We start from the raw sequence: 20,588 nt of genomic DNA, 5'->3' as shown, positions 1-20,588 counted from the left end.
TTTTTTTTTTTGCAATTCCTACATGCACGTACTGTATACAAGTCTGAATAAGAGCGCTTTAAGGAAGCTGTTGGCATATCCAGGAGGATATGGTCACAGGAGTATAAAAAGCTGTACACACCAATACAGTGATGTTTCATTGTATTTCAAATTGTTCAGCTCCCTCATAAATGAATCACGTAAAGAAAAATATTAAGGAAAAAAAAAAAAACCCAACAGAACCAAAAAGCCCTGCGCTTCTGTGAAGGCATCCAGCTCTGTTACTGGGCCAGCACCTAACGCTGCAGAATGCAGGTGTTAGAGCAGTGTGGCACAATTCATTCTCAACTGAACACGACAGCATCCTCATTAAGGTGTTGAGTTCTGTTACACAGTGCGACCTCAAAAACTGTTTGAAAAACCTAAAGGAATTCTCCAATGAATGCGATAATAATTCAGCTGTGTTATGGAAACAAAGGATTTTCAGGAAAACAAAAGAGATTCCAGGGTTCCTGTTGAGTTGTTGTTGATTCCTGAATATATGATGTGGCCAGGACAAGGCAGCTGCCCCTCCCAGCATTAAAAACAAAGCAGAGATGTAAACAAAACCTTGGACAGAAACGCAAAGAGATGTAATGGCTTTTCAAAACCAGCAAGTTGTTGAAGTGAAATAGGGAACAAAAGTTAAAACACTCAACTGGATGTTAGAACTGCCCTGGCAACACAAAGAGATAAACGTGCATTACATTTTTAGTGGCAATATGGATCTGTGCAAGCTGCTGAAAAATTATCTGCTGATCTTCTTGCTTAAATTATACAAGTTAAAAAAATCATCAGGATCTACTTCTGAGACGCTGATCCTCCCTCCTCTTTCCATTAGCACAACAGAACAATTTTAAATAAATGTGACCATGAATTTTTAAAAGCACAGTGAATCTATAAAAAGTAAGTAAAATTTTAAAAACTTAATTAGTGACCCTTGCACTGGTAACAAAGCATGCTGCTCGGTTAGTGACTGAACTCACTAGAGACATTTTTGAACAACATACAACCAGAGAAGGGAGAAACAAAAACCAGGCAGTCATTACCAGGTAAAGATTCACCTGAAATCTTTCTCCAATCGCTCCAGCCTGTTGCAGGACAGGAATTGCTCTACCAAGAACTATAAGTATGAGTACTGGTTGATCTTTGTAGGGCTCAGCGGATATCCAGTGTAAATAGCAGATCCTCTGGAAGCACCAATATAGGACTGGGGAGCAAACTGGTGTTGGTACTGGGCAGGTGGAACATTTGCAGAAGTCAGCAGACTCGGACCAACACTCACAGGGACCTGGTGGACAAGTGTGCTGGGGTGGGCAGCGTACTGGGTGTGCCGTGAGGAGCCCTGAGGGGAGAAGAGATGGGCGATGGAGGTGGTGGAGCCCAACGTTGCAGCAGTAGTTGGAGCATAAGTGTACATATGTGGCTGGCTGGACAGGTGTGCGTTTGCAGTCGCCGCTGCCAGGTGGGGATGCACTGGGCTGCTGTGTTGAAACGTGTAGGGAGCCTGAGAAATAGTTGATGTGAGGGGTGCCACGTAAGCTTGCTGCCTACGTGGGACTGCATTTCCGCTTCTCTCCTGTGAGGCCAGCACTGTAGTTTGCTGGTTCTGCAGGGAGAAGAAGGAAAAAAAAGTCAACAAGTAACCTCGGGGAGCAATGAAGAGGTTCAGCCAGAGCCTCTCCACTAACACCCACGTCCCAGCAGGACAGACGATGGCCAGGAAAGGTCACACAGTGCTTACCTGGCTGAGATTGAGAGGCTGCACACCGTTTGTTACCACGCGGTGTGGTCGGTACCCAGTTGGTGTTATACAGCATCCTGATGACTGCCCGCTCACAGAAGCCACAGGCTTGGTCTTACTGGTGCTGCTCAGGATGCCTGAAAGATTTCATCAGTTTAATCCCTTCTTCCTTCTCATGCTGCATGCATGCACTATGCCAACCAGCTGAAGAACATAGCTCCTACTTTTGCAACGAGCTATTTCTTCAATTACAACTTAAAATTCAATTGTAAAAAAAAAAGACCTTTCTAAATGAATGCAGTCAAATATACATGAAAGGTAAATGTATCGATGACACTAAAAACAGACTGAGGCTTGCATTCTCAGAACATCACGCCTAAAGCAGACAGTTAAAAACTGTGAGGACAAAGCTGTCAGGAACGAGACAGCATCCAAGCCCAACATCTAAGCCCTGGCAAAAACCACTGAGCACAGCAAGATATGAGAGCATATCTACCTGAAGCTTGGGTAGCTACAATGCAGTCATTGAGCTGTGTTTTCAATGGTGGCACAATGATAGTCCGAGAGCTGGAGCTGTCAGCTGCTCCTCTGCTTGGCAGCTCCAGGGCACCACCCGTACTCCTGAGAGAAGAAAGTGGGTCTGTGGCATAGGGGCTGTTCAGGGAGGAGTCGGAATCAGGGGAATCATTAACAGTAACGTAGCTGATGACATTGGATCTCTGCTTCATACCCAAACTGCAGGGAAAAAAGACAAACAGGAAACATTCTAGCTTTTCCCACAAGATATCTCCCCTTCAGATCTCATACCCTCCTCCTAGTCATATATGATCTGGTTAATTAGAGAGACAAACAGCGCAGTGGACATGATACAGCATTTTCTGTCTTATGCAGTGGTTCTTTGCTGAGCTGGGGTTTTGCACGTAGCTGTCTCTGCTCTTCCTGATGTTTGGGCTCAGCTCAGGACCCATCGGTACTAATTGCCTAAACGAATTTCCTACCTGGCAGGTTTGTATTTGCTGTCCTCTTCCTCATCAGTGTCACTGCGGATGGTGATGACGCTGACGGGAGGGCTTGGAGTGTCTGGGATCACAATGGGCTGGTGCTGCTCCTGCACTGGGACGAGCACATTGGAGGAGGAGGATGTGGAACGCAGAGGACTGCTCCCAATGAGAGAGTAAACTTGAGTGGGCACAGTTTCTAGAGTGGAGCTGGATCTGAAGGAAAAGCAAAGCAGTATTCAGCTGCGTGCCAGCAGGCTGGAACAAATCAACACGTTAAGAACAGTCAGCCTCCAGCAGGATGGAGCACAGTACAAAAAGAAAAACCCAAAGAGAATCTCATTGCAGACACTCATACAGGAAAGCACTATGGAACGTGTCCCAGAAGGGACCAATGCACTCAGGAATGCTCTGACCACGACTGATTCTTCTGTGCCACCCCTTGTCAGTCAGCTGCCAGTTCTATGCTATGGCACCTACACACCCTGAATGCACAAAGTCTCACTCTGACCCATACAGTAAAACACTTGGTGAAGCACAGTCCTTGCACTCTCACTGAAACTTAGATCACTTTATCCAAGACATATTTAAAAGCAACTGTAGTACATTAAAAAGTGACACAGACAGTAATTCTGTGATAGCAAGAACAGTTTTTCACACCGCAAAAGCAACCTGCACAACACACCCACAGTCCCTACAGGGCTGGAAGCCTTACTTGGCTGTGCTTGGTGCTGGCTGCTTGTTCTTCTTTGCTGGAACATTGCTGCTTTGCTGCTGCCTAACAACATGAGCAACTCCAACATTCAGAGGCTGCGCTGCAGCCAACGTCACGTGGTTGGTCAGTAACGATGGCTGCTGCATGAGGGTGCTGTACTGATTTCCATGGGAATGTGCATTCCTGGGGCAGGAAAAAAAACACAAGAAGACCCAAATCCCATGACAACACTGCAGGAACTGCAGCGCAGGCACAGCTGCACTGAGCCCCTCCATGATTTTCAAGGGGAGGGAGAAATCCCGTGCAGTGCAGCACATGGGACTGAACCCCATGTAGTCCCTACCTCCAGTCAGCCAATTGCTGGCTGCTGCCAATGGTCTCTGGAATCACAGCTGCTGGCTGAACAGAATTGTGCAAGGCAACCCCTGGGAGCTGCTGCCAGGTGGAAGGAAGCAGTATCTGCTGGGTTCCCCCAGGCCAGGCCTGCTGCAAAACAACAAACAGACACACAGCTTTACTAGGTTTCAGTTCCTACAGAGACAGAGAGAGCTGTTCCAAGCAATAAATGCACTTAGGCAGATTGTTAACTTGCAGAGATAAGGGCACTTAATTGCACTTTCTCAAAAGATCTCAGTACAAAAAAAAGAGAGAAGCAAGCTTCTCCTGACACTGTGCTAACCTTCTGTGGCCCAAATGCCACTGGGGAGAAGCGACATGTCGTACTGCAGAATGCAGCCAGGTATTGTATTGCTGGATGCATTGCGAGTGTTTTGGACCACTTTGCCTGTAGGTTTCTGCACACTGCTCTGCTGAAAGATTCCAAACGACAAAGGCAGTTTGGTTCTTTCTATTTGTCTGGATTACGGGGCTCATGCTATGATAGCCATCTCATAGCTGAGATAGAGTTATCGTGGAAATTTATCCCTCCTCAACTAAAGTATTAAAGAAAAGCCACAGTGCGAGAAACACTCAGTGATTCGAGAGGTATGGGAAGCTACTTTTCATTCTTGGTACTATCAATGCTCCTGTCCAAATAGACAAAATGCAGAATTTTCTGGAAAAAAAAGCCAACAAAGACCTAAATTCTGCAGTACAATACTCTAAGGTTTTGAAACTGCTTCTTCATTGCATATTGAACTGTAAAAATGCCGCTTGTTTTAAACAAAGTATTTCTGCAAGTAACAGATCCACACCTTACAAATACTGGTTCCAAACAAGAAGCCTTTAAAGCAGAGAACTGCGAAAACCTCTGCCAAAACAAGCGGAATAACAATAATATTAAAAAAAATAAATAAAGAGAAATATGTTAAAAGTCACACCATGCTTCTTTCCAAAAGCCAACACCTGCACAAGACAAAGCAGAGAGTTTAATACAGCAAGATATATAACTCCCAATGAGAGGCAGAAACCGGGCCTTCCAAGCGACGAACTGTTTTGACAGAGGAAGGACAAAAATACGCAAAGCTTAGCAAATGGCTAATGCAAACTGAGGGGAAGCAGCAGGGAGAAGTGTTGGAAGCACTAAAGGTGAGCAAATTCACGCCAAAGGCTCCCAGAATCCAAACAGGAATGGTAAGTTCTCCGGGGAGGCTCAGAATCCAGGCTGCAGCTCGGAGCTGGCTCTGACTCCCGCTGCTGTATGGGGGAGCTGAGCTGCGACCCCGCCGTGCTCGCACAGGAGAGCAGATCTAATTTGCCTGCTGTTGAATCAAACGTCCACTTTTGAAAACGTCACTAATATCTCACTTGTGTCCCAAGCTCTGCTACAGTCCCCCCTTGCTGTTTTCAGAGCCTAGAGCGCAGCCTTTCGGCAATCAAAACGCAAGAGGAGGAAAGGAGATGCATCCCTGGAGCTGTCAGCTCAGAGCTGGGACCCAGGAGAACCCCTCCTCCTGCCTTCCCCCTCCTCCGAGCCAGGGAGCACTTCGCTCGCTTCAGAGCTCAAACGAGCAGGATTTCATTTCCACATACGTATGGCCTGAGCAAACTCCACTTTGGGAGAGGTCTTGGAAGAAAATGACACTCAAACTACCACTGTAAAGCCACAAGAAACGACATGGTTCACAGAAGAAATGGAATGTGCTTTGAAGGACATGTGAGGATACCAGCACTTCAGTGCACCGCAATGTTTTCGTAAGCTTCACTGATCTGATTCTGGAGTTTGACAATGACTTCTCTGTGCCACTTGCAAAGTTGTTGTGGTGCAGGTGCCAAATCGATACAAAGAGGACAATTTTGAAAACAAGCATTTCCTAAAGGTGTGTTTTCTTCCCCCGCCATTTTTTTGCAGTTGTTCCAAACAGCCTAAGCGCTATCTAGTGGCATTTTTGATACAGCTCACCTTTAATTTCAACCAAGAAATACGTATGAACTGAAAGTATCTGTGAAGAACAGCATCTTTATTTGGATGAAGCAAGCTACCTGTGGTTGGCTATGAATAACAAAAGGCCAGAACGTTGTTGTCAACGGCAAACAGAGATTAAGAGAAATGGACTCCTAAAGCAGTATGCTACAGAATTGGCTGTCGTTAGAGGTTTTAGCCTGTGCTTAATGACCTGATACATTTCTACACACAGAGCAGCTTTACAGGTGTCCAGACAAAGCAGGCAGCTAACTTGCCAGGTAGTTCAAGTTCTGGCCATCCAGGTACCTGTAGCAGAATCGAGCTAAAGACTGATTCCTTTGTATTCAGCAATCAAAAGGCAAAGATAGGATAGTAAGCAAAGAACAGGAACAATCGTAGCTCTTCTACAGGCTAGCTTAGAAGAGCTTTGTAATTCTAGGCCAGTAAAGAGTAATAGTCAATGGATCTGGATTCTTTACAGAGCCACACTAAACATCAGAGTCAGACAGTGCTTCAGCGATGTTGGGGAGGAAAACAACAAGACATTAAGATGTAGCGAGAACACAGCCACAAGATGGCACATGCTTCCATGCCCTCTGCAAGTCTAAGTTAAAACAAAAACTCAGTTAGTGAACACAATCAAGGGAGGCAATTACCAGTACTGCAGCCGTCTGTTCTACTAGCGCTGGCCGGCCGGCTGCGCAGTTCAGAGTAAAGGGGACCGCATACTGCGGCGTGATGGTGGCTACTTGAGGATGAAGAGTTGCTACCATTAGTGGTGTACAGCTTCCCTGAAATGTAGATCAGGCAGTGAGTGAAACAAACGTACCGAGGCAGGTAAGTGGGTTCAGCAATAGGGCTAGACAAGGTTTCACCTCACTGGTATTTTACGGTGCTCGAGTAAGTTCCAGAATTGCAGTGGGTGCAGTGAAACCAGCACTGTGAACCCCTGGGCAGGTTCTTCTAAGCAATTACACATCCCTGAGGGGAACACGAGGAGCAGGGAACTGGGGAACAGCATCTCTCCCATGACAAAGTTGAGAAGTAAATATAAAACAGCGTTCAGCTATATATTACCAGGTCCCAGAGAGCACATTGCACTGTTTTTACATCCTAAGCCATAACAATCTGCACCCCAACAGGATACAGCTTCCACATTCACATACAGCACTCTTGGAAAAAAACAAGGCATTTATTAAAAGGCACCAAAGGTCTTTTGTATTATTAAGGAGCAAAGTTATTTGTGATGAAACTGTCAAGAAACTACCAATATCAGTCCCTAAAATAGCTAACAAAATTAGATTCTCAGTTTACAATTTGCCTTCTCAAGAAAACTAAGGTTTGAATTCAGGATGGGCTTCCTTCAAATATATTCTGCTTTTTGGATACTGTCACCTGCATAATTCTGCCAAACAAATCAGAGATCACAGAATGCCACCAAAATTACTTGGACTGAACAATCTAAAATTGCTTCTCTGCAAGTAGGTCAGCAGTACAACACATTTCCTGGACAGTAAAATTAATACAGTATCTGTTAACGTCAGCAGAAGCTTAAACTATACAAATAAAAAGGACTGTGCTCAATTTTAAAGGCAGTGACAATTTTTCAGTGAATAATACTCAGGAATCACTGGGCTCTCATTGTATATATGAAATAATTCTTTTTGAAATAAAAATTGTTTTCATTGATGACACATTACTGATGTTTATAACATCAATTTCTAGAATGCTCTGTGAATTTTGCATGCTGTTTAAACTGCAAACAGAAATAAGGATGTCACTGCTACAAATCAATTCATACTAACAGTGCAACTAACGGAGAAGAATTCATACGGTTTCATTTAAAGATGAAATTTAACATGAAAAACCTTCACTGCTACCTCTGCTTTCTGGGATCTCAATTCTGACAGATTTCTTCTAAAATATGCTGCCTTATTTTTGAAGTGTAGACAAAAATGTACACTACAGATAGCTGTAAGGTTGTAAAAAGGCAGTCTTTTTTTAACAGCTAGAAAGTACTTACTTATTCCTGCTGTTAAACCAAAGTCCTAAGACCAGGGAGGCATGTGACATAAAACAGTTCAGTCTTTAATATTCCAGAAAAAAACAAAACAAGAAAACACTGTCTTAGAAGTGATCTGCATTTAAACCTTTTGGAGTGTTCTGAGAACCTCCCAGCATTCACCCCAAGCACCAGAAGGTAAGTCAGGTTCTCCTGGACAGTGATAGGAAATACAGTTAACTCAGGAATTCCTGTTGTTACTTTATCTTTTTTTACCTGTGTGAGAACTCCAGATTGGATCTGCAGTGGCTGTGCTGCAGGTGCTTGTGGTACAATTGGGACAGCATTCTCCATCCTTACTGGGAACCCGGAATGCTTTGTAGTTGCCTGAAGTCCAGCTGTGGAGGACAAGAATAAATCACAGCTAAGACTTATGTCTGTTTATTCTTCTCAAGTTCCTACCAGGTAAAAGAACACAGGGTCAGATGAAGAAAAACTCTTTCCTTTGACAAAATCTGACCATTAAAACACCAGCTGGAGTAAATACCACTGCAGCCCCTGTTGCTAAAGGACAACGATGGACAACCAGCTCTCAAAAGCTCTGTTCAATTCTTCAGCCTTGCGTTCAGAAACCAGCAATCCATACACACATCTACTTTTGCCACACCACCAGTTCCCATTTCATAAACAATACTCCAGACTAGCACAACCCAGGTATAAAAATAAATTAAGAACTTTCAGTTTTAACAGAGCTTGTGCTAACTTCACTTAATTGCAGTTTGTGATGGTTTATTTGTTAGCAAACTACACAACTGCATCAGTGATTGTAAACTGACTTGAGAGATATTCACTCTTGGTATAAAAAAACATGGTAAGGCATTTTCTTATTTTCAGAGAAGTCTGACTGTGTTCAATGCTTTCTGAGGAATGCTGTTGTGTTCAGTTCGGAGGAAAAACTGGTTGAGCAACCAGCTGAAGGCTGCAACTGAGGCAGGCAAGGTACAGCCACCTGCACAAGCTCACCTGGAAGAGAACCAAACTGTCTACCCATGTCTGACCTGATTCTGCTCTTCATTCTGATGTGACATGCACAGAGCACTCTTCTGCACCTTCTCAACGTGACATCAATCACAATTTCCCATTTTAATCTAACTGAAACCACAGTACCGTACACAAAGGGGTTTTTTTCTGCTTACTTTGGAAAGCAGGGGGACAAACAATGAATGTCTGCTGGAATGGGTCAGTCTGCGTGCAGATCTGGGTGGTTCCAGGTTGCAAGGAGACACTCTGTTGTGCCACACCTGCAACTGGTGCTGCAGATGATGGATAGAGAGCAGACTGATAGTTTAGCAAGGAGACATCCGAGTTTGCCAGGGAAAGAGTAGCAGCAGCAGTAGAATTGGAAGCCAACACACTGGCCTAGAAAACAAAAATAATACAGATTTATCAATTGTACTTGTTATAAAACAGGAACTGTCAAGTCTATACTGTGCATCAAGTACCAGGAAAAGGTTTTAGGTAAAAAGCCCAAGATAACACAAGAAAAAACACGAGCTGCACCAACTTTACTTATGTTGCTGAACTGACAGGCCAATGTGATGAGGTGAAAAAGAGACCGCCCTGGCCTAAGTTATGGAAAATAAGACTTCAAGACAAGACTACAAATTCTGGAATGTGATTTAAACATACTGCTTTGCAGAAAAGGACAAAGGGCTTAAAATGAGACTGCTCAAGCTCTTCAATTAGTACAAAACAGTTAGCAGATGCTATACCTGGTTGTGTACTGTATTGAGCTGGTTGTTAAAGCTCATTGTCAGATTTGTGCTTGTATTAGGAGCAACGTGAGTCGTGAATGGGCTCTTAATCTGATTCACTGTATCATACATATTAACTCTTCGCTTGCAAATCTCCATGTTCTGAAAGCAGGATTTCACGCTGAAAGAGAAGGCAGAAGGAAGATATGAGAATAGGTACAATGCAACTCAACAGAGACACTGCATTTCTGAGGTTATGCATTTGCTTTTAGGTTTATGTACTTTTTTTTTCCTGTTTTTTGTTGCTGCTTTGGGGACTGGGAGGGCTGTGGGGAGGTATGAAAAAAAAACCAAGAAGATAATAAAACATGAAAAGGAAGCTTATGAACATGTCTTTCCTTCCAACCTTTGCTGTTTCCAGATCAGCCAGAAAATGCAGAAAACAGTACTGACATAAAGTGGAAATGTGCTACTCTGTCTTCCTGAAACAAAACAGGAAATCCAAGGAAGCTTACTGATTACTGTGTGGGAAATCCAGAAGATGGGTCATTGTAACAAATGGATGGTTCAAAGTCTTCAGCGGAGTAATTCTCTTATCTGCATCAATAGTCAACATTTTCTTCAACAAATCAATATACTCCCTTCGGTCAGCCTTCTCTGCCAACATGTCAGTCCCTTCTAAGTCTGTAGACATATTCACCTTGAAAACAAAATTAGAGTAGTATGCAAACATTACATTCATTACTGTTTAACGATTCAGCAACCTCATATCAAACACAAATATTTACAAACCATTTCTGTCTCTTAGCCAGCTTAATTTTAGGTACTATGGCACTAGCATTTAACTTTTCCGTTGCTCACTCTAAAGAAGGAAGTCAAACTTCACAAGCATTCTCATTTCAACATGAAGTTGGTCTGCTCAATAGACAGCAACCAGGGCTGTAAGAGGCCAGCAAAACTGAACGGTGAGATTCTACATTCTCTGCACAGATGTACAGTGATGGTAATAGCTACAAAATCAATAGAAAATGGAGACCAACATGTTTAAGATTCAAGGCCTCATATTATTAAAAACACTCAGGTGTTCCCTCTTATAAATTCTGAAAACAGAATGGGAAAATGAAACAAGCTGTGGTTCCAGTCAACATGCTCTCTCAGATTTACAAGGCTCACCAAGAGCCCTAATCCTACAAACACCTGCAGGTGCTTAACTTTCCTGCTACTTGACTGCAGCTAAGCTGTTCCTAGCAATGCAGGCTAAGCACACTTGTTGCATCCACCAGATCAAAGCCTAAGCAAGAACAGGAAATCTCTAACTGCTTCATAATTAACATTTTCACAGCCTTTAATACAGTGATTTCTGATGCAAATTGGCACCATGGCAAACCTGTATCAGTGTTCTCAAAAATATGTAGAAAACTGTCCTGGTTCAGGAGCCTCATTTTAAAGATACCAATAATGCATGTACTTAAAATGAGTTGCCTGTGTGTTTCAGTATTCCTACCTACCTGCGCCATATCATCCAAACAGTTGAATATATATTTCCTTGCTTCTTTTGATTTTATTCCTGTCTCCAACTCATGTTCTTCTGGGGTCTACAAAATAAAGCATTTGTTAGTATAAATGGAGTTTTGAGAAACTGAGATATTAAAAAAAGAAAAAGCAACATGATAAGAGTTGAGCCAGGTCAACTTTTGCCTGCTTCAGTATAAATCATATGCTAGCATGCCAAACACAAGCAGTCATGGGTTCTCATCCCTCTGAAACTGGAAATACCACTCATTACTCACTGCCAAAGCTGAATTAACAACTGGATCAGTTCCCTTCAAGGCTTTCTTAGGTAGTACTAATGTGAAAAGAACAGAAGAGCTCTGATTTAGGAAAAGACTGTTTTTTAATCTCCCTTTCACAAAGAAAGACAAAATTCCCTCCTTTTGCAGCTCAGCTTAAAAGTAAATCAAATGTTCATCTGACTCCTTCCTGTCCTCTGGCAGTACATAAACCAATCTCTGTTCAGCTGAAAATCACCATCATGAAATGCTCCCCACTTTACTCTGTACTGTCAGAAGATGACAACAAGATGACATGCTTCCAAGACTGAGCAGACCATAATAAGCAACCATTATCTCAGTTACTTCAACACCCACTCTTTGCTGGTGCTATCATTCATAGCTGCTATTGTTAGATTTGTACTAGGAGGTCTGCACAATTTCTGGAGTGCAATCCACAAATCAGTGATATTTGAGTGGCATTTCAAATCCAATCTTAGCAAACCAGGTGTCGATTTATAGCAAGTCCTCAGTGAACAAAACAGAATCGAGCATTAAGAAAACAGACAAACCTTTAGCCTCCACAGTGGGTATCCCAAATTTGGATCTCTGTTAAAAAACCTGCTTGTTTTCGTTCCTGCACTGAGAAGATACTCCGCTGGAAGGCCTTGAGTTTGTGAAATATAACGAATCTAGGAAAGAAAACAATAAGAATCAGGACTCTCAATATAGTCAGCTGATGCTTAACGTAGCAGTTATCAACCAGCTTTGTTCACAGTTATTAGGAAGCAACCTGCAAATAAAAATGCCCAGATAACCGACAGTAAAGAGACTCAAGTATTTCTAAGGATATTTAACTTGATCAATCACATTATCTGCCAAAATGTTTTGTATAAACACTGGCTCATGAAAATCTTCTTTGCCCAATACACGAGAGCAGACTGTGAGCTTTTAGAGATACAGATAAAGTAACACCAATAGTCATTGCTATTAGCAATGTCCAAGCAACTCTGCTTTAATTGGCCGCCTGCACTCTGAGCACACAACAATGTCATGACAAGGCTCTCATTAAAGAAGAAAGCAAGCCCAAACCTCTAATCCAATCACCTGCATCCTCAAAAGCATTTAATGCATTTAACACGTAACAAAACCATAAGAAATCTGGAAGATGCACCTGACCAGCTGCGATAGCATCAGTAAGACACAAGGCAGAGAGAGACCAGGCACAAAGGCGTGCTCCAAAGGAAAGCAAACAGCACATTATTATAAAACACAGTATGTTTCTTCAAGTATTCTAAATGTTACATGACTGCTAATGATATTTGCTCTTCAGGAGTACAGTGAGAAATGTGACATCACCTTTGTCACGACTGTTCCCCAGAAGGAGCCTATTTAAAAGTTTCAAGAAAAGAAGTAATATTCTAATCCATAAAAACAAGGGCTAGGAGCACAGTGTTAAGGTAACTAGGCTTTGTTCAGATTTTCATACATTGCTTTTTTAGCACGTCTCTTGTCTTATTTGCAAAACTCCTCCTCCTCCACCGTGTCAGAGCAGCTGAATACTGTGCAGTGATAAACTGATGGCTATAGCCCATGTGCCAGATAGACTGATTCACTTTCCATGTATGCCAGTGTGAATCTGAAGTATCTGCAGGCAACTATCTTTGGTATCCACACAGTAGCTCAGCTAAGTGATCTGCTGGCCTATGAGACTTATCTCTTCCTTATAAGCAAAGACTGTTTTAACAATGATTGTAAAACCCATCCCAAGCTGTGAACTCATTCCTAAGAGGTCCCTGCAGAAGTTCTGCCTGAGTTTTCATTTGCTGCTGTGGAACCTCAGAAAAAATGCAAGCAAATCATCTCTATTTTTCAAGGGTGATTCAGATATCAAAACCAACCACATGAAGTCACACCTCGTGCTGCCTCACAAAGGACTGCAAAATCCTGCTATTAAGCAATGGAAAAAGCACCTCCTCCCCACCCACCTACATGGCTAGATAAGGTTCTCAGAATTACACAAAACTCACTGTGCAAGGAAACCACCACGGTGTGTCTTTGTTATTTTCTAACTGATTCTGCTCATTAAGGTACCACTGGGTTTCCTTTGGAAATTTACAGTGCTAGCTTCCTAGCCTATACCAAAAACTTACTAAGTTTGAAAGCTTACTTTTATGTGCTCTGTCACATAAGGAAAACTATACCAAGTGCTGTCACAAGACATCACCAACAAAAACCACAGTGGAAAAGTCAGTCTCAAAAAAACCCTTGTACAGACTTTTTGCCCTTTTATAGGCAACTGACGAGCGCAGGTAATAATGCTAAGAATCCACAGAAAGAAAGAATTATACAAAATGCCTTTTCAGTCCCTTGGCCTTGTATTGCAGAGACATTGTGGGGCTACATTTTGCATTAGAAATAAGGGCTGCTTATATATGAAAGTAAGTGCTAACAGGACAGGAATGGTATGCTTGCTTTGTCTCCACGTGGAAAAACAGCTTTCATGGTGAAATTACAGAGCACACACCTCCCTTTTGTTTTGACAGGAATGAACTTCAACAGCTTTGGGTTTGGAAGAACAGACAGGGGGGTGAACTGTCAACTGACTCTATACTGGATGAGTACATTTGGTAAAATGCACAGAGCTGTGCTCTCCTGTGCAAGGACAGCAGAGCAACAGCAGGAATATCACAGCAAGAAAATTCTGACGACGGACAAAAGTGATTCATTTTGGATCAAATTTGATGCAGGATACGTTGGGTTCAGAGGGTCTGGACACAGATCACTGTGGCTTCATCTGAACATCCCCACACTCCCCATGCACTCACCTGATCATATTCAGAGGCTCCTGGATACAGAGGCCAGCCCAGAAACAGCTCAGCTATCACACAGCCCAGCGACCACATGTCAATAGCTTCACAGAACGGTAAGCCCAGGATGATCTCAGGAGCCCTGTTGAAAACAAAAGGAAGGGGGGGAAAAAAGAGGGTTAAAACTTTCAGAAAACAGCTCTTTAATAATTTCTCTGGATAATGCTCCTTCATCTGAGTAAACCCATGTGAAATTAAGAGATTCACAATAAAGCAGATGTTTCCTCAGGTGTCCTTTTTATCACTTAGCATGGCTGATTTTGTTTTATTGCCAGGTGCCCTCCAACTTTATGCAACTGTGAGACAAAGCGACTCCTTTAGTAACTGGTTTTATAACAGACAACAGAAGCATCCCAGAGACTGCATGCAGCCTTCCCTAACAGAGCTTGGAAGAAAAGTTCTGGCAGAGGATGCTCAGACCTTTCTTTGCAGGTCTCCCTACCCAGACACCCAGCTGCCTGCATGTGGAAAGGAATCACATCTGCAAACCCAGAAAAAGAAGTCCTACAGGGAGGCACCTGGTTTTCGTGCAGGGTTTGGAGAGTTTCGAGTTTAAAACGGTTCAGAAGAACACAGCTGGATATTCTGACTTCTCTGCAAGGTTGTGCTACAGGTTTCTGTGCACTGAACCACACCTAAAGCAAAATGTATCAGCTTGGACTGCCCTGAAGAGGTGATGGAAAAAAACTCACACTGCAGGAAGGACTTCCGCAGCAATTTGGAACTTTAGGGAGATTTCCTTCTGGATCTGACTCAGAACACAAAATGATGCTTTAGTACAACTCTTCACCTACATGCAGTTCTGAAACAAACCGATGCTTTTCTGCTAGGTGAAATTCTGGTCACGTATTTGCATACAGCATAAAACCCAAGTGCTGCAAGAACCACGTGAGTTGGTATGGGAATTTACTCTGGAAAGTACAAACATTAAAACCTCGCTTTTCTTCATGCATAACTAACAATAGCAAAGATAGAAAGTTCCTGAACTACAGGCTAGTGGTTTTCTGGATGTGACTTTGGCAGCATGTCCTAAGGCTAGCATGCCATTCCTTATACTGCACCATATTGGAGTCTGGTGTTAAAAAAAAACCTTCTGAAACCAATTCTGATCTTTCTACAGAATTCTGAAATGGTTTGCATAGCATCCAGGTGTCAACAGATCTAACACCTTCCTCAAGTGTACAACCCAAGCATGCCTCCCAGCAGCTTGCACACAACATGAAGGGACTCTCCAATTAACCACCCTCTGAGCTGTGGTGACACAGATACAGCTTTTGGTTGAGGTGACTGTACACAATTATCATGAGCCAGTCTCCAAAATAAAGCACTCATCCCAGCTGCCCAGGCACAGTGCCTCTGAAAAAGGCAGATGACTGGACTGGCTGTTGACTGCAGTGAGGTCATACCTAAACCCTGCTGTTCAGCTTTAAGCAAGGCAGTTCTTTTATTATGTGAAAATATGATTGTGTCAACGTGAGAAATATCTGACATTTCAATTCTGAATCTCCAGCTAAAGCTTTTACTGTAAAAGAACGAGGTGAGGCTAGATGCAGTTCTCTATAGACAAATAGGTGCTAAGGGGACTCCATTTCTGTAGTGCTTTCACCTCCACAAGCACAGTGAGCACAGTGTAGTCACTCACACTGGGTTTTCAGAACACAATGTGTCATCAGTCTACTAGAAAACATGTTTTGATCCTCCAGATTCTCCTACTTAATGCAGGAATTTCCAATTCAGATAGGACTTGAAGCTTCACATAAGGAACACTTCATGCATAAGTTCCCTTGGTTTGGAATGCCCAAAGTAAAATATTGGCTGGTGGAACACACAGAATATGCTAAGCCTTCTCAAACACACAAAAAAAAATCATGCTGATGCCAACAGAATTGGTGGCAATGAGGCCTGGATGTTTTTTGTTTGTCTTCAACAACACATTGGGATAGATTGAAACTTCAATATCAAAATGACAGTAAGTTAAATTCTATGCATTTTCTTCTCTGGGACTTAAATGAACTCCTCACAAGCCACTCAACTTCATTCCGATTCAAGGACAGACCTGGCAAATGAGTCTCTATCATCTTCTTTCACACTGCTATAATTAGTGGCCTTATGAGATGTGAGTTGAAACAGGACAACAGGCACAGGTCACTTTCATAGCTGGCCTGTCAAAGATTAAAGTGAGCTTTACTGTCTCAAGCTCTTTGAAATAAGAAATCAAACATTCTTTCTTCACATATGTGCTTGTCAAGTCTGCTCTGACTGCCAAAGTTAGCAAATCTGCTTGGGCACTCTTGAAAGGGGATTCAAAGCAGCAGCAGAAAAATCCAAGGCTTGGTTTGAGCATTTCAGAAGGGCCCTCAGCCCTGCCCCTCGTGAAGAACAACAGTAACGTGAAGATGCTACAACTGCAGCTAGCAGTGGGGTGAATAACAACACATCACTGCTCAGAGCTGCACCAGCAAGCAGAGAAAGTTCAAACTGGCAGCACACACTGCTGCCTCCTGAGCCAACACAGCTGGGATAGGAACAGGAACAGGAACCAGCCCCAAGAAGAAGGAAGGAGCACTCAGTCCTCTGTTCTGGCAGCTCCCTCGATGCAAAGTGCCACCTCCTCACGGCCTAAAAGAAGACACCGAGCTCAAGGACTGCATAGAAGTCACTGCATAGAAGTTTGAGTGCCAGAGCTAGCGTGCTGCGAGTCCGTGCCAGGTGTGGGAGCCAAAGAATTCCTCACAACACTCCAAGTCTACCATGCCATGGCAGGAAAACTGCCCTTCCTGACTGGGAAACACCATGGAAGCAGCAGGAATGCCTGTAGGAAGAACCCCAACCCTTAACAGCATTGCCCTGACAAACCAAGTACTGCACCCCAACTGCAAGTTAAGAATTCAATGAAAACAGGCATCAGGGCTTGAAAACAAGACAGCAGCATGAACAAGCACTGCTAGGTATGAGCTGGAAGCACCAAACAGTTCAGCCAAATCTCTCTGCGAAGGCAATACAGCAGAGCATCCCCATCTCACTGTTGAACAGCTTAAGCCCAAGCTGAGGAGCACACATTTAACAATCAGCTGAAAGTTAAAGCAATGGCTCCTAAATGCACAGAGGTGTTTTTCCCTCCTGACCTATTCAGAACTCAAAGTCTCATTCGAATTAAGATGGATTACTGCTCAGTAGCAGTGAGCATAATTAATAAAAGAATGTTTTTCCCCTCAGGGCATATATATGCATCAGAAAATTTATCTTATGGCATCTGAGTTGGCTGCTTCAGACTTCTCTACAGGAAACTCAGTCCAGTAACAGGAGATAAAATCAAAGCACACAGAACACTTCAAGTTTATTCTTAATGGCTGACAGAGAACCAAATGAAGAATTGGCCTGTATTGTTTTATTAAAGACAGCACTGAAAAAGTTCAAACTTAGAGCTCACTGAACACGAATTTAACACGAATTGTTTGAAGCAATCCAGTTCTCTGACAATAAAGCGGCTTCTGCACCATCTGCCTAAGTTCCTGGAACATGGATTTTAGTAAGCAACACCATCAAGCTAATTACATATCAATCTAAATATTAGATTTCCACATCACAGCGTTCTTAACTTCAGTAGAGCAGACAGTCTCAAGGTTCTCACCCTCCTGGCAGCGTCAGTCACTGCTCTCAGGGCGGCGGAAGCAGCTCTGAGCTCAGCTCTGCACACAAAGACAAGCAGCCAGCTTCCTTCCCAGCAGCCCCTTCAAGATACTTATCGGCCCTTGCTACTTTTGTCTCAGCCATTCTGGCTTTTGTGTGCGTGATATTACAAAGTGGAAAGCACTATGAGCCTCCCCAGGCTGCTTTGCCCACATCTGTTGCAAGTGAGGGCAGACTAGACCAGTGGTCAACGCAACAACAACAAAATTAATAATGCATTTTAGAAAGCAAGCATTTTAACAGAGTCACAGTGCATAAAAGGCAATTGCAGTTACAAAAAATAAGTACTTTAGAATTGAAAAAATTGGTGCCAACAAGCTAAATGAAGATCAATAGGAAAGCATTAAGAGAAGGGTATGAAGGAAACAGCACAGAAAGACGGTACTGGGTGCAAGAAGCAGAACACAAAGCAGAGGGAGCAAGAGGAACAAACAGAACAAGCCCACAACAAGAGAGGGCCTGAAAGCGAAGCTTGGGAAAGACATCAAACGGGGGCACGGCAGGGTGGGGTGTCCCAGCCCTGTCTGTCCCAGCTGGAAGGACCAGATACTGGCTGTGTTCTGTGTCAAGCGAGCTCTCACAGAGCAATCCCTCACACAGCACAGACCTGCTCACGTCCCTCTGATGGCAGAGGTGCATCTGCTAATTGAAGTCTACGGCTACTTACACTCTCTTATTGACAGAACCAAGCTTGAGGAATAATTGAAAGAAGTATAGCTTGCTTTACCTACCCAATTTCTGGGTTTCTCTGCCCATAATATAGGATTTCTTTCTTTTTAATTCTTAGCAGTAAAGCAGAAGACATTTATATAACTCACCAAGAGAAGCTTGGATCCATCTCACCCCCATTTAAAAAGAACTACAGGGCTCACAACATCACAAACTAGTGACAGCATTAGTCAACTCACTGCATTAATCTGGGCTAAGAGGAAAGCAGTGGACTGCACGCTGCGCCACACTCACAAAGCAGAAGTTCCATTTATCTACAGACAAGTTTCACAAATCTCCAGGAAACAGGCAGAAAGGTGAATAGGCTGATGATTTCCTTCCCCTGGCCCCTAACCGTAACAGCACAAGAGTTAAGCATTTGCAGAAGCCAGTCCCTGGCACCCTATCAGATCAGCTTTCCCGTGCCAGGGCAGCATTCTGAAAGAAGCATTGTGTCACTACTCACCTGTAATAGCGTGACTGCAAGTAAGTGGAGCAAACAGCTTTGGATACGTGGCTGGCTGAACCAAAGTCTATCACCTTCACTCTGTAGGGCTGGCGTGCAGGATCCACCAACATAATGTTTTCCGGCTTCAAATCAGCATGTATCAGACCCAAGCTCTTTAACTTCATCAATGCAGTAGCCACTTGCTGTAGAATTGGCCGGATGTATTTCAGGGGCAACGGGCTGAATTTGTTTTGTTTTAAGAAATCATATAAGTTCTGTTCTAGCATCTCAAATACAAGGCATGTATGATTCTTGTGTTGAAAGCATTCATAGGAGCGAACGAAGTTATATTCATCTGCATTCTCACTGCTCAGGCGAGAGAGGATGCTCACCTCTATCTGGCCCTGCCTGGCGTAGGAAGGATGGTTCTTCAGGATTTTGATGGCTACAATCTCCTTCGTGCTACGCTTCCAGCACTTTGCCACCTGCCCAAACGTCCCACGGCCCAGGAATTCCAAGACCTCATAGCTGTTTGTCATAGAGCACAGGATCTCATGCTGGACCAGCTGATAATCCCCTTCTCCACTGGAACTGTTGCTCTTTGTGGTTACCGTGGTGGTCGTGGCCGCAGCACCCACCGCAGGTCTGTTTTGCAGCATGAGAGGTGGATGTTCCTCAATTATCTGCACACTACCGTTGCTGTCTACCTCTTCACTTTTCCTTTTTAATCCACATTTTTGGTATGGTTCCAGTAAAGAAAGGTTGGTCCTATGCGTTAGGGTTTGGCTGTTCTGAAAGGATGCTGTCGCACTGCTGCCCGTGCTGTCAGCTGCTGTAACCACAATGTGCTCAACCGAAGGAGCGGGGAGAAGGAGGTTCTGGTCGTATGCAGGGACACTGAAGTTGGCTACCTGATGAGAAGAGCTTGTTTGCCCTTGAGCTGCTGGGAGGTTTTTGCTGTGGGTATAATACTTGTCACTACTGCTCTGTCCTGAAACATCCCAGACAGAGGGCTCCACTTTCAGTTTCTTGGCACTGCAGAAGGCACTCGAGGATACTGACGGAGGGGAAAACACCTGCAGCTGTGAGGCCATACCTGAGGAAGGACAAGAGAACCCATTAGGACCGTCTGGCAGCAGCCATCAGAACCAGAAACGCAACGCCAAGGGTCTCCCCGAGAGAGGACCTCCCCGAGCACCACCAAAGGCCTGGGAAAGCCATCTGTGCAACCGCCGACAATGCAGGCGCCCTCAGCGTTACCTCCTCGCCCGCAGCACAACACGCAGCGAGCTCCGCGCTCAACATCCCGAAGGCTGAGGAAAACCGAGCGCATGCCGGGAGAGAGGAGCAGAGCGCAGCAGAACAGAGCGGAGCAGAGCAGGAGGAGGGAGGCGCCGGGCACGGCCCGCTCGGCTCGTTCGTTCGTTTCCGTTTCCCTCCCCAACGAACGCAGCGGAGCCAGGACAGCGCCGTACGGAGCCGAGGCAGCGTCCGTCCGGAACGGCGCCGTGCGGAGCCCCGCCGGAGC

The 20,588-nt window shown here is 44.0% G+C and overlaps 1 protein-coding gene across 2 annotated transcripts; it reads right to left on the bottom strand.

Annotated features, from left to right (window-relative positions):
* HIPK1 (homeodomain interacting protein kinase 1) lies at positions 1 to 20,338 on the bottom strand. Of its 2 annotated transcripts, XM_010724131.3 has the most exons (16): positions 20,321 to 20,338; positions 19,079 to 20,156; positions 14,173 to 14,296; positions 11,917 to 12,036; positions 11,084 to 11,170; positions 10,091 to 10,275; positions 9,594 to 9,756; positions 9,018 to 9,240; positions 8,098 to 8,219; positions 6,476 to 6,610; positions 3,819 to 3,961; positions 3,476 to 3,658; positions 2,761 to 2,976; positions 2,259 to 2,497; positions 1,763 to 1,899; positions 1 to 1,627 (listed from the first exon to the last, which is right to left on the bottom strand). In XM_010724131.3, exons 2-16 carry the CDS (start codon positions 20,152 to 20,154, stop codon positions 1,142 to 1,144), a joined length of 3,639 nt encoding a protein of 1,212 aa, XP_010722433.3. In that variant the 5' UTR covers positions 20,155 to 20,156; positions 20,321 to 20,338; the 3' UTR covers positions 1 to 1,141. The 2 variants fall into 2 exon arrangements, with proteins under 2 accessions (XP_010722433.3, XP_010722434.3); XM_010724132.3 differs by lacking the exon at positions 6,476 to 6,610.
* Positions 20,339 to 20,588: the final 250 nt, after the last annotated feature.

This window comes from Meleagris gallopavo, chromosome 28, assembly GCF_000146605.3.
Source record: "Meleagris gallopavo isolate NT-WF06-2002-E0010 breed Aviagen turkey brand Nicholas breeding stock chromosome 28, Turkey_5.1, whole genome shotgun sequence".
In the NCBI taxonomy this organism is placed as follows: domain Eukaryota; kingdom Metazoa; phylum Chordata; class Aves; order Galliformes; family Phasianidae; genus Meleagris; species Meleagris gallopavo.
Note: the sequence above shows the minus strand (reverse complement) of the source record. Positions and strands in the feature narration are given on the sequence as shown.

Bases quoted from the DNA above. Each gene is read 5' to 3' on its own strand.
- HIPK1 (XM_010724131.3), bottom strand. From the start codon at position 20,154: ATGGCCTCACAGCTGCAGGTGTTTTCCCCTCCGTCAGTATCCTCGAGT. The intron at 6,611-8,097 runs GTAAAAAAAGAT...TCTACATTTCAG, and splicing joins AATCTGGAGTTCTCACACAG to GGAAGCTGTACACCACTAAT. The intron at 3,659-3,818 runs GTAGGGACTACA...TTCCTGCCCCAG, and splicing joins CAGCAATTGGCTGACTGGAG to GAATGCACATTCCCATGGAA.